Below are 16,855 nucleotides of genomic sequence, written 5' to 3'. Positions count from 1 at the left end.
CCGCACACTGCCACCAATGTTGTTACTGCTATAGAGGGAGGGGGGGGGGGGGGGGGCCAATGGTGGTTGGCACACTGTGCCACCAACGATTTAATACAAGGAAGGGAGGGAGGGGGGCCACCAACGATTTCTAACATTAGAGGGAGGAAGGGGGGGCCCGATGGGGGGCGCACACTGTGCCACCAACGATATTCAAACTGGGGAGGGGGGGGGGGGGGGGGGTCTGCCCCCTGCTGCCTGGCAGCCCTGATCTCTTACAGGGGAATATGATAGTACAATTAACCCCTTTAGGTGCCGCACCTGAAGGGGTTAATTGTGCTATCATATCCCCCTGTAAGAGATCGGGTGCTGCCAGGCAGCAGGGGGCAGTCTTGTACAAAGTTTGTAGTGTATTCTAACCTGAAGCGTCCCCATCACCATGGGAACGCCTCTGTGTTAGAATATACTGTCGGATCTGAGGTTCACGAAGTAGCTCATATCCGACAGTATATTCTAACAGAGGCGTTCCCATGGTGATGGGGACGCTTCAAGTTAAAATATACCATCGGATTGGAGAAAACTCCAATCCGATGGTATAAAAGAACTCCAGACTTTACATTGAAAGTCAATGGGGACGGATCCGTTTGAAATGGCACCATATTGTGTCAACGTCAAACGGATCCGTCCCCATTGACTTGCATTGTAATTCAGGACGGATCCGTTTGGCTCTGCACGGCCAGGCGGACACCAAAACGACTTTCTTCATGTCCGTGGATCCTCCAAAAATCAAGGAAGACCCACAGACGAAAAAACGGTCACGGATCACGGACCCCATTTTTGCAGACCTTAAAAAAAAACGGTCGTGTGCATGAGGCCTTAGTCGTAGCTTCCGCTAACAGAAGGAGTCTGTCAAGTGTGTAGCGGCCATGCTGTGGTACTGCAGCCCAGCTCCTGTTCACTTAAAGGGGTTCTGCACTTTGTTTAAACTGATGATCTATCTGGATAGATCATCAGCTGCTGATAGACGGGGGTCCGACACCCAGGACCCCCCGATCAGCTGTTTGAGAAGGCGGCAGCAGCGCCACGGCCTTCTCACTGTTTACCGCTGACCCAGTGATGTCACGACTAGTATCAACTGTCCTGGGTGGAGCTAAGCTCCATTCAAATGGACAGAGCTGATCAGCAGGGGTCCCAGGTGTCAGACCCCTGCCAATCAGATGCTGATTATCTATACAGAGGATAGATAATCAGTTTAGACAAACTGCAGAACCCCTTTAAATAGGAGCAGCGCAGCAGGGGCCCGGCCCGGCCCGGCCCGGCCACTACACAGTGGATGGAGCCTTCTGCTCCCAGCCCCGTCCACTGTATAGTTTCCCGCTTCATGGGCTGGCCAAAACAGCCGACTAGTTGTATGTTGCCAGGTATACAGCCTATTTCAATTATATTAACAGTAAAACATCCTGCACAGTTGGGGTCCACAGGACCCATCAGCAAGTGCTCCTTACACTTTTCCATGTAAGAGTAATGTATTAGAAATCAGTCACAAACCACCACAGAATGGGATTTATTGCATCAGTTATGACACCATTTTGCAATTTTCAGTTTCAATTTTAAGCAGATTTTTGGTGTTGTACAATATTCCAGGGCGTGTAAGGCTGTGGACAAGCAATGCACAAAGTCACGTAATTCGTCTACAAGAGGATCGAGGATAAGGAGGTTTGTTTGTGGGAAGATACGATAGGTATTTGCTCACTACAACATAATCACATATTGCACCAGTGTGTAAGGAGGGCGGATGTGAGGTCACAGTTCTTTGGACTGGCTTTTGGTATGGTTATCATAGCTTATTGTATCCTTACTGCATGTGAGAGAAGCCATATACAACAGCCCAACTGTTCATAAAATAAATATATATTTTTAACTGGTCTGATTGATTATAGTCAAGACCTGCACTTTCCCAGTACCGCAGCACAGTCACAAGACAACAAAATGTAGTAAAAAAAATGGACATGCTGCTGCGCGCCAGTCTGAATAACCATAAGAGGTCTTCAAGAAGGGGAAAAAAAGCTATACTCCACCACTGCTGCCATTCAAACACTGCTGTGGGCACCAGCTAAGCCATTGGTTGCAGGATATCTATTTGAGGGATATTTGCAGCCCTCGGCTCTCTCTGTAAACGAGGCAGTAAGAAGGATTAAGAACTTGCACACTGACCTGGACCAGAAGCGCGGTCCGAACCTCATATATTGTACCATAGTAGTTACCCACCTCGGTCAGCGATTTGCTATATGGTCCTTTCCTGGCATTTCTAGCATATGAAACCAAGACATTGAGGGCAGCAGGGAATGGCAGCAATCAGGATAAGTTCTTTTTAACCCTAAGTGGGTTATAAATAACGTCATGGAAAAACACTTTAAGCCCATTGTTGTAGTGGTCATATGGTAAGCCCTAGGATAACAGAAAACCTTGAAGGGGTCGCCGAGCCATACTCTGAGATGTAACAAGGTCCCGACACTATCATGCATGGGTCCCAATTAATGGGATCTGTGCATGATCCTTGTGCCTCACTACATCAGAGAGAAGTAAAGCTCAATTTTACCGATAAGAATTCACATAGTGGCAGTTATGATTTCCTGCTGAGTTTTACTACATCTCCCAGCATGCACTTCACCGAGTGCTGCAGTTAGCTGCCAAACCTTTAGAAGAAAGATGCCAATGAGAAGTTCTACCCAAGTGATTTTTTGTTTGAATGCATTTTTCTCACCATTCCGTAGGATCAGACAGGATATTGTGTTGCATGTATGTAACCTATTTCTCCCTGCATTATTTTGTTCAATTTAAAGCCATGAAAAGACAAAAAAAATTAAAACACAAACACAATTCTAATGACACTGGTTACTGCCGTTCTGGGCCTCAGATTACTGGATCTTGGTGACCGCTTCATAGATAGACTGGGCCACGTAGTCCAGGTTCTTCGTCGTCAGCCCACACATGTTGATCCGTCCACTTGCCATCAGATAAATATGCTTTTCTTTTATGAGGTATTCAACTTGCTTTGCTGCAAGAAAAAAAAAAAAAAAAAAAAAAAAAAAAAATGTAACCATCAGGCAGAGTCAAACATTACTCAGAAGTACCTCTGTATGTACACAGCTAGAAGTAATACGGATACACTACGTTATGCCTGGTGCTGAGGGCGGAGAGAGTCCATCTGTCATGCCCCACAATTAAGACCCTCCATTAGACATAACACATACTATCACTTCCCCGTCCCTTCAGCTTGAACTGTTATACCGTTAAAAAAGATAAAAAAAAATTACCACCTATCCGCAATATAACAGTGTGTTCCCAGTGTGAATGTAGCACCAGTCGAGCACGTGCACTGCCTTTACTTTCAAAGTCTATGGGACTGCCTAAGAAAAGCAGAATGCAGCACTCCGCCATCTCCGGCAGTCCAACACAGAAGAGCAGAGCAGCAGCGGGCAGGCTTAACCGCCGGTCCATTCAAATGGGAGACACAGGACCTATTGTGAATGTACTGATCCTCTAAAAGATGGTATCTGTCATTAGAATACTGCCTGTGATAAGGTGATTGCAGAGAATTTTTATCTAGAACCAGAGGTGTCAGCCTATTGCAAGTGGTCAGGGTGAAAATTGAAAGATTCCCTTTTTTTATTTTATAAATATAGATAAAAAGGTGGAAAAATCAGAAAAGCACCAGTTAACATATAATCTCGATTTAAAGGGTTTCTACCACCAGATTTGGTCCTATTTAGCTGACTGACACTAGCGATGTGCTAGTGTCAGCAGTCCATAACAGTGTTCTTATCATCTGTCTGCTGCCGTTCACCTTAAAAAAAACATACTTTTATAGATATGCTAATGAGCCCCTAGGTGCTATGTGGGCGTCATTAGCACCTAGAGGGCTCCGTCCACTAACCATTTCAGCCGCCCATCGTGTCCCTCCAGCCCGCCCCGCTCCTGTTGATTGACGTGAAACTTCTCAGTATCTCGTACCAATTCCCGCGCCTGCGCCGTGCGCTTCTGTATTCTCCCGGTGCCAGCTTCCTCACTACGCCTGCGCCAACTACGTTACAGTGAGGAAGCCGGCACCAGGAGCGCGGCATTCACTCACTGCGCCGAATACAGAAGCGCACGGCGCAGGCGCCGGGAATTGGTACGAGATACTGAGAAGTTTCACGTCAATCAACAGGAGCGGGGCGGGCTGGAGGGACGCGATGGACGGCTGAAATGGTTAGTGGACGGAGCGCTCTAGATCAGTGATGGTGAACCTTTTTAAGACCGAGTGCCCAAACTGCAACCCAAAACCCACTTATTTATCGTATAGTGCCAACACAGCAATTTACCCTGAATACAAGAGTCCAGTATAGTATATCTTCCATGTACTTTATCATTTAGCTATAATAGCCTGCCTAAATTCAATGCGCTGCATGTGCCGTTCATAGTGCGCCCTGCGCTGATGAATGGCAGGAAAAGTCTAAGGCATATTGGTACACCATAGACTTTTTCCAGGGTGTGGGTGCCCACAGAGAGGGCTCTGAGTGCCACCTCTGGCACCGTGCCATAGGTTTGCCAACACTGCTCTAGGTGCTAATGACGCCCACATAGCACATAGGGGCTCATTAGCATATCTATAAAAGTACGTTTTTAAGGTGAACGGCAGCAGACAGATGATACGTAAGAACACTGTTATGGACTGCTGACACTAGCACATCGCTAGTGTCAGTCAGCCAAATAGCACCAAATCTGGTGGTAGAAACCCTTTAAAGGATAGGCCATCAATATCAGGCCGAAAGGGGTCCGACGCCCTGTGCACATCTGTCGATCTATTCTGCAGTACTTCTGGGAGCAGAACTGCACATCACACCCTGCACCTCTGTCAGACATTGAGGCCCTATCCGAAGATAGGCCATTAATATCAAGATATGTCATTTTCTAATAACATATTCCATTTAAAATGGCAAATACTTACGATTGAGGCCAGTAAAGCTGAACATTCCTATCTGCTCCACAATATGTTTCCAAGTTCCAGGTGTATTAAGAGCCTCCAATCTGGATTTTAGTTCTGCTCGCATTAAGAGGAACCCGATCGGCCATAGTCTTCACATTGTCTCTCCTAAATAGTCAAAGGACAAACACCAAAAGCTGAAAATAAACACTATAGCATTTAAAGGGCTGCAGAATGTCATACACCTATAAAGATCTATGGAGGGTCTCGGTGATCCCAATAAAGTCCACTATAGTTAGCCCAGAAAAGCTCACAACATGGATACTGAGAAGTATTAAATTAGACTAAAGGTAGGTCCGTCCGAGGTGGACCAATAAAGTGATAGGAAGAGAGAAGATGATCTGGAAAAGAGACTGTAGTAGGGGGTGGGGCAGATATAAGACAGGTTGTCATAGGCAGATTCATTCTTGATAAGAGCTTCTTACCATTCATCAAAAAGTTCAGGGGTGGTCAGAGTGGTGGCAACAATGCGAGCGCCTTGTGACGGAGGATTTGACCAGGTTGTACGCACAATCTTTTCCATTTGAGAGAGGACACGGGCAACATTATCACTGTCTTTACCTACAACGGTCAAGTTACCAACTCTTTCATCTAGGAGAGGGGGGGGGGGGGGGAAGAAAAATCTATAATTAATATTGATGTTCAGTATGTAATATATAAAGTTATACTACACAAAGGGGTTAACCCACAAGCCACAGGATAAGTGATTATGTCTGCTTTTTTTGCTACTAGCCATTTTTCACATCTTCACGATGGGAAAACTGCCATGAAGAAAATTGTTTGAAAAAAAATAATAGCTTCACCTGGGTGAAATTCTGGCCACTAGGACCCCTCACGTTCCCTAGCCCGACGTTTGGGAGATGACACTCAAACATTAATGGGAGTTACAGAGTGACCCAAAACCGCTTGTTCTCAGGATTGGTGGGGATCACAGCAGCCAGAACCTCAATGATAAAGGTTTTAATGACATAATATATTACGTCAGAGTTGTGCACCTTCAATGGCAGCAGCCCACGTGACCGGTACAGGACCTGGTGCTGAACTCCTTCTCTTCCTAACATGAAAACGCTGCCATTTTCAATGCAGCCACCACTTGGATGGAGCTCAGTGCAATGATTACAGCTTCCATTACAGTCAATGATAACTGTATAATTCCTTTGCACCAAGTCCCCCCCCCTCCCCCTTGTGGTGGCTTCAGGCAGTTCAATATATTATTTTAAGGGAAGCAGTGATAGAGCCGTTTGAGGGTGGGGCAGCAGTGTTCATACTAAGCTTTGCTATGAGGGCACCATCAGAGCAGTGTACGCCCCTGACGTTATAAAATACTTTTTAGGAAAACCCCAGTAATTATATAACCCGCTGTTCCAGCACTTACTGTATAAACCAAAGTTCTTAGAGAAAGACTGAGCGCAGAACAGCTCAAAGCCCTGAGCCACAAAGTATCGCACAGCCCAGGCGTCCTTGTCCAGGTTTCCAGAGGCAAATCCTTGATAGGCCGAGTCGAAGAATGGGAAGAGGAAGCGTCTCTGGAAGAGGCAGGAAAGACACACAGAGCGTCAGGTATACAGATTTTGGTAAATACTTGTATTTCCCATAAAATAAGAATCCTGAAGCATCTTTTCTTAGAATGTTGTTGTGCCATTCCTGTTAGGCCCCACGCACACATCCGTTGCCCGTAAAGCGGCCCGCACACAACGGCTCCGCAATACACGGGCACCGGCCATGTGCTCACCGCATCACTGATGCGGACGCATTCACTTGAATACTTCCGTGGGGCTTCTCTGTGCCTCTGCACTGCAAAAATAAAATAAAAAAATTAAAAATAGAATTTTTTTTTGTGGTGGGGACGGATCACAGACCCATTTAGGCTGAATGGGTCTGGATCAGTCGCGGGAGCAGCTCGGATGGTGCCCATGCATTGGGTACCACAAGTTGCGGTGACAAATGCACAGACCAGCTGAGCAACAGCCGTGTGCACGAGTCCTTATTCCTCCAGAAATTTTATGAACTACACTGTTCCAGATCCACCAGGACTTTTTGATGGCCATGTCTGGCCAATGTATGTGAAGCACAAAAATATCATGGAGGAAATGAATGTAATTGTGGAACAACTTGGTGTCCAAAAACACTGACTGTATCTGATCAGAGCTGACCGTGGTCGAGTTTGTAGGGTCAAATTCCACTGACAAAAGGTAAAGTAAGGACCAGCGGTGAACTTAATGCATACTTTTTCAGGAGGAATATCAGAAGAACAGTACAATACAGAGTTCTAATTTTACACCATAGATCTGTCCACCGTGAATCCTCCAGAAAATGAGGAGGTGTTAAATGCCAATTTTGGGTACAAAATGCTGCAAATTTGTATCAAAATCCATAAACACATGCCGCAGACAAATCTGTGGCATAAATGTGACAATTGTTCACTACATCACTAAACCTGATTGTAACAGATCAACATTGAGTGTCCTCAAAAGACATAAGATCTGAGAGGACATACCTTCATGACATCAGCAATCTGCTTCCACTCATCTTGTTTGGGGTCTGTTCCAGTGGGATTGTGTGCGCAGGCGTGCAGAACAAAGATGGAGTGCTCCGGAGCATTCTGGAGGGAACAGCACAAGCGATATCACCAAGAGACAACCAAGAAGTAGGTTTACACGGTGACAACCGATTTACACCATTAGTAATACGATCTCAAATAAATGCAGAAGAAAAAAAAAAAAAGAAAAAAAATTTCAAATTCTGTAAGAGTAATCTGAGGACCCATTCAGGACTCTTCAGACGAGAGATCAGGTACAAGAAGTGTATCTGCAGGACAAATTGTATTTTATCAGTGGCACCATTTGGGGGAGGGGGGGGGGGGGGGAGAGGAGGATGGGGAAAAAAAAAGAAAAACGGCAATGCTGCATTAGAATTTTCTTTACGGGGGGAGATTTGAACTACTTTATTCTGAGGTCTGTATGATTATAGAAATAAATCCCAGCTGTTGCAGTACAGCGTCAGGTGTAATATTCAGACGATACCCGCTGTGTATGGAGCGGGCACAGGATCTCTACCCACACCACACACTTATGGCGCTTGGAAATAGTTACGGATTCCGTTACCACGGACCATAATGCTATTCTATGACTGAATGCATAATGGAATGCCTTTAGAGGAATTCCGTCATAATAGAAGTCTAAGGACTGCAAAATGGATCAGTCCTGTCTCCGTTATGCAGGGGAGGACTATATTCTGCGTTTTTCACGCAACACTGGCCCCATAGAAGAGAATGTGGCTGCGTGAAAAACGCATCGCACCCGCAAGCAAGTGCAGATGCGATGCGTTTTCCACTGATGGTTTCTATGAGATGTTGTTTGTAAACATTCTGTTTTTTTATCACGCGCATCAAAAACACATCAATGCGCATTTCACCCGCGCGGATAAAAAACAACCACTGAACGCAATCTCAGACAAAACTGACTGCAATTGCTTGCGAAGTGGTGCGAGTTTTCCAGAACGCATCCAGACCTAATCCGGATCGTTTGTGTGAAAGGGGCCTAAAAATAAAAACCCAGCCCAGGCTCACCTCTAAGTCTTCCAGGAGTCCCTTGAGGTCAAGCCCTCGGTTAGCAGCATCCCAGTAACGGTAACTTCGGATATCTTTAAAGCCGGCATCAAGAAATACGGCGTTGTGGTTCTCTGTAGCCGGAAATGAAAAGGGCGAGCTTCAGCAATGAGAACCAAGAAATCACAGGACAAACCCAGAGACCCGGACCTCCCGCTGCTCTCACCACGGGGGTCTATAGGGATAGAGGATTTGTGCAGAAGAATTGCAGATGGATACGATGCAGAAGTAGTAATGTCAGGTGAAAGACTCGAGTATACTTTACCCTTTCATGACCGGGCATATTTGGGGCCTTCTTCTCTAGAGCAAAAAGGAGATTTTTGTGAAACTCACCTGTAAAATCTTTTTCTCGTCTTTTCCATTGGGGGACACAGACCATGGGTATAGCTTAGAGGTATTAGTAGGAGGGACACTATGCAAATGAAAGAGCTCCTCCTCCTCGGGCTATACCCCCAGACTCCACCAGGAGGAACTCAGGCGTTGCACAAGCAGTAGGAGAAGGAGCAAGAAAAAATCATGGAAACCATCGGACCAAGCCATAAGGTCCAACCAGAAACAGAAAAACTGAACTAAAGACCCCTCCTGCAACAGGAATAATGGGTGGGAGCTGTGTCCCCCAATGGAAAAGACGAGAAAAAGATTTTACAGGTGAGTTTCACAAAAATCTCCTTTTCTCGTGCTTTTTTCCATTGGGGGACACAGACCATGGGACGTCCAAAAGCAGTCCATGGGGTGGGAAAAAATATCAGCACCGCCAGGAGGAACGCCCCAACGGTCAAACAGGAACCACAGCCTGCAAAACCCTGCGGCCAAAGCCGCATCAGCCAAAGCCAGTGAATGCAACTGACAAAAATTTGCAAAGGTATGCAAGGACGACCAGGTGGCCGCCGTACACAGCTGAGACGCAGAGGCACGACTGCGTCTTGCCCAGGAAGCCCCCTCCGCCCCAATGGAGTGAGCGGCAATTCTAGCCGGGGGAACTCCACCACAAGCGTGACAAGCCGCGGAAAAAGCCAAGCAGATCCAGAGCGCCAAGAACGGCGGACGGAAGCAGTAGCCGCGAGACACACCTTCAGGACCCGTACAACATCCAGGGAATGCAGAGTGCGTTCCTTGGGGTTAGCCGGAGAAGGACAAAAGGAAGGCAGGACAAGATCCTCATCAAGGCGGAAGGGAGAGACCACCCTGGGCAAAAAGAAGGGGACTGGACGGAGCACAACTTAATCCTGGAGGAAACCATTAAGGCTCCTGACAGGAAAGAGCGGCCAGCTTCGACACCAGTCTGACCTAAAAGCTCGTGATGGGACGTGAACTCACAGCCACTGCATAATAGCCCAGAACTTTAATCACTACGCTATGTAGCTGTATCAGAAGCTATGGTCACAAGGAAGTCCAGATGAGAACAGTCAGAGAGACCCTCCTCAAAGGCTCGAAGGGAGCCGACTGCAGAGCGCGCAGAACCAAATTGAGATCCCAAGGAGACAAAGGGGGAACATACGGGGAACCGAATGCGCCACCCCCGAAGAAAGGTCACCACCGGACCCTTAAGAGCAAGGGACCTCTGACGGCCCGCGCCGAAACCTGACCTTACAGGGAACTAAGCGACAGTCCCTGCACAAGCCCAGACTGAAGAAAAGACAGTACCATCAAGATGGAAAACCGAAGGGGAGGGAACCCCGAACCCTCAAAAAAGGATAGGAAGGCCATCCAGGTACGATGGTAAATCCGGGAGGAAGAAGACTTCCCCGGACTGATCATGGTCCTAACCACTGAATCCGAGAACCCCATCTTTATCAGGATGGCGGTTTCAACAGTCACGCCGGTAAACGAAGAGACCGCAAATTCCGGTGGAAGAACGGGCCCTGAGACAGTAAGTCCTGTCCGTCGGGAAGAGGCCATGGGGCGTCCGCCAGCAACCGAGCCACGTCCCAAAAACCACGCGCGGCGAGGCCACTCTGGGGTGATGAGAACGGTCGGAGTCCCTTCCGCCTCGAACTGGCGTAGACCCTTTGGTAGGAGAGGAAAACAGAGGAGGCTGAAGTCCTGCCACGGAGACACCTGCGCATCCATCCGTACGCCTCCGGACCTCGGGCGCGAGCCAGGACCACTGGGATCTTGTTGTTGAACCCGGACGCCATTAAGTCCACATCCGGACGGTCCCATCTGTGGCAGATTTCTTCGAACCCTTCTGGATGCAGAGACCACTCGCTTGGATCCACCGTGTTGTGGCTTAGAAAGTCCGCTGTCCAGTTGTCCATTCCTGGAATGCAAACTGCTGACAACACCGGAACGTGAGTCTCCGCCCACGTCAGAATTCACTTCACCTCCTGCATCACCATCCGGCTGCGGGTCCCGTCCTGATGGTCGATATAGGCCACGGCCGCGGCATTGCCCGTTTGAACCCGCACTGGGAGGCCCGCAAGGAGAGAGGTCCAATAGGAGAGAGAGAGCGGAAAAAATCGCCCTCAATTCCAGAAAGTTGATTGGAAGGCGAGACTCTGCCGCCGGCCAAATTCCTTGAACCGTGCGAGACTGGAAAACGCCCCCCCAACCCAGGATGCTGGCATCGGTGGCGGCGATCGCCCAGGAGAATGCGAGAAAGGAACTCCCCGACCTCAGGTTCTTTGGGAACAGCCACCAAGGGAGAACTGCCCGAACCCGCTGAAAGGTAAAGGATCTCCTGTTGCGCCAGGCGAGTGTGAAACTGGGCATATGGAAAGGCCTCGAAAGAGGCTACCATAAGACCCAGGACCTGCAAGTATTCCCGAATGGAGAGGCACGGGGAGCGCAGCAGATGCGACACTGCCCCCTGGACCTGGGAGGACTTGAAGGCTGGTAGAATACTTTGGCAGCCGAGGTGTCCAAAATCACCCTCCGGAAGGAGAGCCTCTGGGACGGGAAGAGGCAGGAGTTTGGGAAAGTTACCAGGCAGCCGAACCGTTCCAGGGTCTGAACAGTGATCCGGACGCTGTCTGTGGTCTGCGGTAGAGAGGGGGGCCTCTATCCGGATATCGTCCCGACAGGGCAGCAAAGGAATGCCCCTGGTACGAAGAAGCGCCATGAGCGGTCCAGGACCGTGGCAAGGACCCGCGGGGTGGTCGCCAACCCGAAGGAAGGGCGACAAACTGACAGTGTCGACCCATAATGGCGAAGCGCAGGAATCGATGGTGGGATTCCGCAATCGGGACATGTGATAGGCCTAGGAGCAGCAGGGCGGGCTGACTGGGCCCTCTAGTGCCGGGAAGGCTGGTGCAAAGGAAGGCCTCTTTGCGGGCGACCTGAGACCCCCGGCGGAGGAAGCAGGCGACGGCCTACCAGATGAGAAACGGCAAAAGGCATGCAGAGACGAACTCGTCCAGCTGATCCCCACAAAGCCTGGAAACCCCAAAGGGGAGATTAGCAAGGGAACGCTTGGTGGAGGCGTCAGCGTCCCACACCTTCAATCAGATCTCTTCGCGCTGAGTGACAGAGATGGCCAACCTGCGGGCAAAGAGGGAAACAATGTCCCTAGAAGCTTCGCAAAGAATGTTAGAAGCCTGAGACATCTGGAGAACCAACTCCAGTGTGTTAGTAGCCGCATCTCGTACCGCCAGTTCCTGGTGGTGGTGTTGTAACCACACCGAGAGAGCACTGGCTACCCCTGCTGAGTGAAAGGTAGGTCACAGGGACGCGCTGCCAGCGAAAAAAGGACCTGGAAGAGAGTCTATGCGTCTGTCTACAGCATCCTGGAAAGAGGAACTGACTAAGACAGGAAGGGCCACATAATTGGCTAATCCGGCCACCGGAGGATCCACCTTAGGGGGAGGAGACACCTCTCCTCGCCGTCAGCAGGGAAAGGAAAGTATATTCATGCGCTGGGTGGTCGAGAACCTTATTAAGACCACCCCAGGCCCTGGACATGACCGCGGAAAAATCCCTCATGGACCGGGAACATGGTAGTCTCCGACTGCCTGGACGGAAAAAGGGGGAACTCCTGACCAGTGGAAGGAGGAGAATCCCCTTGGAGAATAAAGGTGTCTCGGACAGTCACCACTAAGTCAGCCACCCTGGTGGAGAGCTTAGGCGAGGGGTCCCGCTCCATGACCTAATCAGAGCCGGAAATTCTCCTTCAGACTTGCGCTCCCTAAGGGAGGGGAGAGTCGCCCGAACGCGCCTCTAGACGAGGGGGGGGGGGGGGGGGGGGGGAGAGCCAGAGCCATCCGAGGAGGGATGCTGCTGCTCACGCTCCCTGTTAGTATTCGGGCGTCTTCTGTGGAAAAACACTTAGAGAGGTGGTTGGCGTCACAGGATTTGAAAATGCCCTATAGTCCAAAAAGGACGTGGCTCGTCCGAGCCGGATAATTCTCCTTCGGAGTACTCTCCCTAGGGAGGGGGAAGAGCAGTCCGCAAGCGCCACCGGCGAGGTGAGGGGGGTGGAGAGACAGAGACATCCGAGGTGGGATGCTGCCGCTCACGCTGCCTCTTCGTAGTCAGTCACCCACTGTGGGGACCACTGAGAGAGATGGAGTCGTTAGCGCCACAGGATTAAAGGACATGGTTGCCTTGGTGACTAAGACCAATTTAGCGGCCGCGCTGGACATGGCAGATGCCCAAGCGGGGACCGCAGGCCCCCAGGGACGTGGAGGAGGGGTGGAGGAGGGGGGTAAGGCAGGGATGCAGGTAATACTTATCTGCTCCTGCAGAACTTCTCCCTCGACTCCAGGACCAGCAGGGATGCACCTCTTCAGGCGTCTGACTCCTTGTCCAGGAGTGCAGTGTTCTGGTGGAGGGTGGCAGCAGGAGACCCAGTAGCTGGTGGGATACCGGAGCTGCAGGTCGAGCCCGGATCCACTTGTCTTCTTTGGGGGGCAATGGAGGCAGCCAGGCAGCGTCCAAGGACGGCAGCGGGCATTCCACGGGGGACCAGGAAGGCGCCATGCCGACCTGTGTCCCCATCTAGAATAATATAAACAATTTTTGAAGGCTGAAAGGGGCTTTCTCAGAAAGCCTGGACATGGGGCAACAGCAGCAGTACCACTGAGCTACCAGCTTGCCTGGCACAAAACGGAGTAGAGTGATGAGGAGCTGCACGGCCATGAGCAAACAGAGTCTCCGGTGTAAGGAGAGTCAGAGCGGCATGCCGAGGCTCCGCCTCCCCTAACGCGTCATTATGGCGCGAAAAAAGCGCGCGAAACTAAGCGCACGCACGAAAAATAAGCGCGCGCGCGAAAATATGCGCACGCGCGAAAATATGGCGCGCGCGAAAATTTGCGCGGGCGCGAAAATTTGCGCGGGCGCGAAAATTTGCGCGGGCGCGAAAATTTGCGCGGGCGCGAAAATTTGCGCGGGCGCGAAAATATGCGCGAAAATAAGCGCACCACGTGGAGGAGCGGCCTGCCGGCGGGCGCTAAGGGAGCGCAGCAGCCAAGGCCCGACGAGAGAAGCGCTGAAGCCCACAGTTTAAGGGGAAGAGATGCCAGTACTCCAGTGCCAAAATGAAGAAAGTGCCCCATCAGGATCCTTCTTCAAGCTCACCCAGGCAGCCACAGACAAATAGACACAGAGGGAGGGGGAGGGATTGTGCAACACTTATCTGCTCAGCATGCTCCCTCGATGTCCAGACCAGCAGGGATGCGCCTCTTCAGACTTCTGACTCCAATCCAGGAGAACAGTGCTCTGGAGGAGGGTAGGCAGCAGGCGTCCCAGCAGCTGGTGGGATGCCGGAGCTAACAGGTCGAGCCCGGATCCACTTATCTTCTTGGGGGGAAATGGAGGCAGCCAGGCAACGTCCCAAAGACGGCGGCGGGCACTCCACGGGGGACCAGGAAGGCGCCATGCCGACCTGTGTCCCCATCTAGAATAAAAATAACAAAAAGGAGTAGAATCAGAGAGTGTCAACCTCCTTCACCAGACACTAAGCAAAGACTGAGTTCCTCCTGGTGGAGTCTGGGGGTATAGCCCGAGGAGGAGGAGCTCTTTCATTTGCATAGTGTCCCTCCTACTAATACCTCTAAGCTATACCCATGGTCTGTGTCCCCCAATGGAAAAAAGCACGAGAAACTTCACCTCTGATAATGCTGCATTCTGTTTTAGTCAACCCCAATTTTTTGATATACAAAATATACGGGGCCCTTATTTTTTTTTCTTACTATTTTATAGCTTTTGGTTTTTGGGGGAAAAAGGTCACTTTTTCCTAATTATTCTCCCATGCAGACGGAACATGTGTACATTGTGTAACATATGATGCGGCTACAGCACCAAGAACAAAAACACGATTTTAGTTTTGCATTTTACCTTCAGTCTCTGTACACGGGTGATCATCATCAAGCACAGGATGTTTTTTAGTAAAAGGCACAAAGCCAGATAGCGCCAGGGTAGAACAGACAAACTAGCAGCCACGGGTAATTATTTCATGTTTAGGGAAAGTACTCATGTCTAAGGCACCTGATGCCCATGCCAAAACATGTTTATATCACACAATGTCCCAAACTCTGCATGTGGGTTTTGAGAAGTATGCACAGTCCTTTGATAAGGGGGGGGGGGGGGGGGGGGGGACTGCTGACAGACTCCCTTTAAATAAAATGCTGACAGCACTAGGTAGGGGCCGGGGAGAGCAGAAAAAAAACACGTTCTGTGAAGCTTTTATTACCAGGAGTAGTGTAAATATGAAGTTTTATCCTGCAAGGTTCTGCTCCTGCAAGTGCCTAAGAGGCGGAGCTTCACTGTGAAGCGCTCTCTGCATAGAGCCGCCCCTCTAATCTAAGTGACAGCCGCAGTCATCTCCTCGTTGGATGCTACTAGTCATACAGAGCAGGTGGGAGGGGCTGTGAAGCAGATCAATGCAGTGAGCACTGTACAGTGAAGCTCCACTTCCCGGGCACTTGCCAGAGCAGAACCTGGCAGAATAAAACTTTATATTCACACTACTATTGATAATAAAAGCTCCACAAATGGTATGTTTTTGTGCTGCTCTCCCCAGTCTGTACCTAGAACTGTCAATTTATTTAAAAGGGGGTCTATCAGCAGTTCAGCATGGACAAAAAAATAAAATAAAAAAAAACTGACAGATTTCTCATTTTATTCTCATTTATTTTTAAATTTCTCATTTTATTTTCACTAATGTTTTAAATTCCGCGTGTCTATGGCCACAAATAACGGTCTGTTTTGTTCCGTTATACATGACAGAAAAAAATAAAAGTCCCGTGCCAAAATCCACGTGTTACATGCAGACTGTCACGGATTTTACACTATGCATTGCAAAGGTTGAAATCCGCTGCAAAAATACACCAAAAAAGATCCTGTGGATTTAAATTCTACAACATATTTTCGGGTATGCATTTTTTTTCTGAAGAGTGGCCAAGATTCGGTAAAATCCCATCCACTTTGCGGGTACTGTAATATGTTACGGATTTCCAGACTGCAAATCTGGACAGAAAATCAGTAGCAATTCCACCATGTGTGAACATAGCCTTACACTGATAGGCAGCTTTCTATTAGGCACCTGACAAACCAGAATCTCAGTGGTGCTTCCTCAAGGTTCGTTTCATGTGCACTAAAGGGTCCTTATTAGGTAGTTCACCTAATATAATGGATATACATGTACACCACACACACACACACACACACCATATCTAAACTCGGTATGTCCACTAGCACTATATGCACAATGTGCAACACATCCTCACCCCAGGAAGGAGCTGAAATGTAGATGGGGGTTGCGGTATTATTGTTTCCATTGTACCAGCGCCTTAAAAACTCGCTCCGATGCGTAGTGCGCCGGTACCACCCAGAGACTGGACACCGCCTACCTTAAAAAATAAATGAAAAAGACAATTTTTATAATAAAGTAGAAATTAAAGCGTAGATTTTACTTTTTGAAAGAAAATGCATGTGTATAAAGTAACCATAAGCAGGCGGATCGTGACATCATGCATATTTATTTCAATAGGAAGGTAAGACATGTTTTTTTTACTTTTCTCTTTCCCCTCTTCACATTTCAGTGGCCATAACGTTTTCTTTATTGCACCGACATTGCCATCTAATGCCTTGTTTTATGCAGAGGAAACTGCATGGAAACTATTATGGTCGTGTTTTTTCTTTTATGTAATGTAAGAAAGAACAAGAAAGTAAAAAAAAATTGTGTTTTTTGTCATGTTTTTTTTCTTTTAATCCTATTCACGAATTGTAGTTTTACGAGTTTAATTAAACCTTACAATGCATTTAGCAAACTCCTGTATGCGACTAGATGATGATCTGTGACACTA

The 16,855-nt window shown here is 48.8% G+C and overlaps 1 protein-coding gene across 1 annotated transcript in view; it reads right to left on the bottom strand.

Moving 5' to 3' along the window:
- Nucleotides 1-1,527: 1,527 nt before the first annotated feature.
- GOT1 (glutamic-oxaloacetic transaminase 1) overlaps nt 1,528-16,855 on the bottom strand; it is a 30,043-nt gene continuing 14,715 nt past the window's right edge. Inside the window, 5 exon segments of the mRNA XM_044298619.1 lie at nt 1,528-3,037; nt 4,970-5,078; nt 5,080-5,113; nt 5,431-5,596; nt 6,381-6,531. Coding sequence (XP_044154554.1) covers nt 2,898-3,037; nt 4,970-5,078; nt 5,080-5,113; nt 5,431-5,596; nt 6,381-6,531 — 600 coding nt within the window. The 3' untranslated portion in view covers nt 1,528-2,897.

The sequence above is a fragment of the Bufo gargarizans genome, chromosome 6, assembly GCF_014858855.1.
Source record: "Bufo gargarizans isolate SCDJY-AF-19 chromosome 6, ASM1485885v1, whole genome shotgun sequence".
Classification (NCBI taxonomy): Eukaryota; Metazoa; Chordata; class Amphibia; order Anura; family Bufonidae; genus Bufo; species Bufo gargarizans.
The sequence above is the reverse complement of the archived record's forward strand: the minus strand, read 5'-3'. Positions and strand labels throughout refer to the sequence as shown.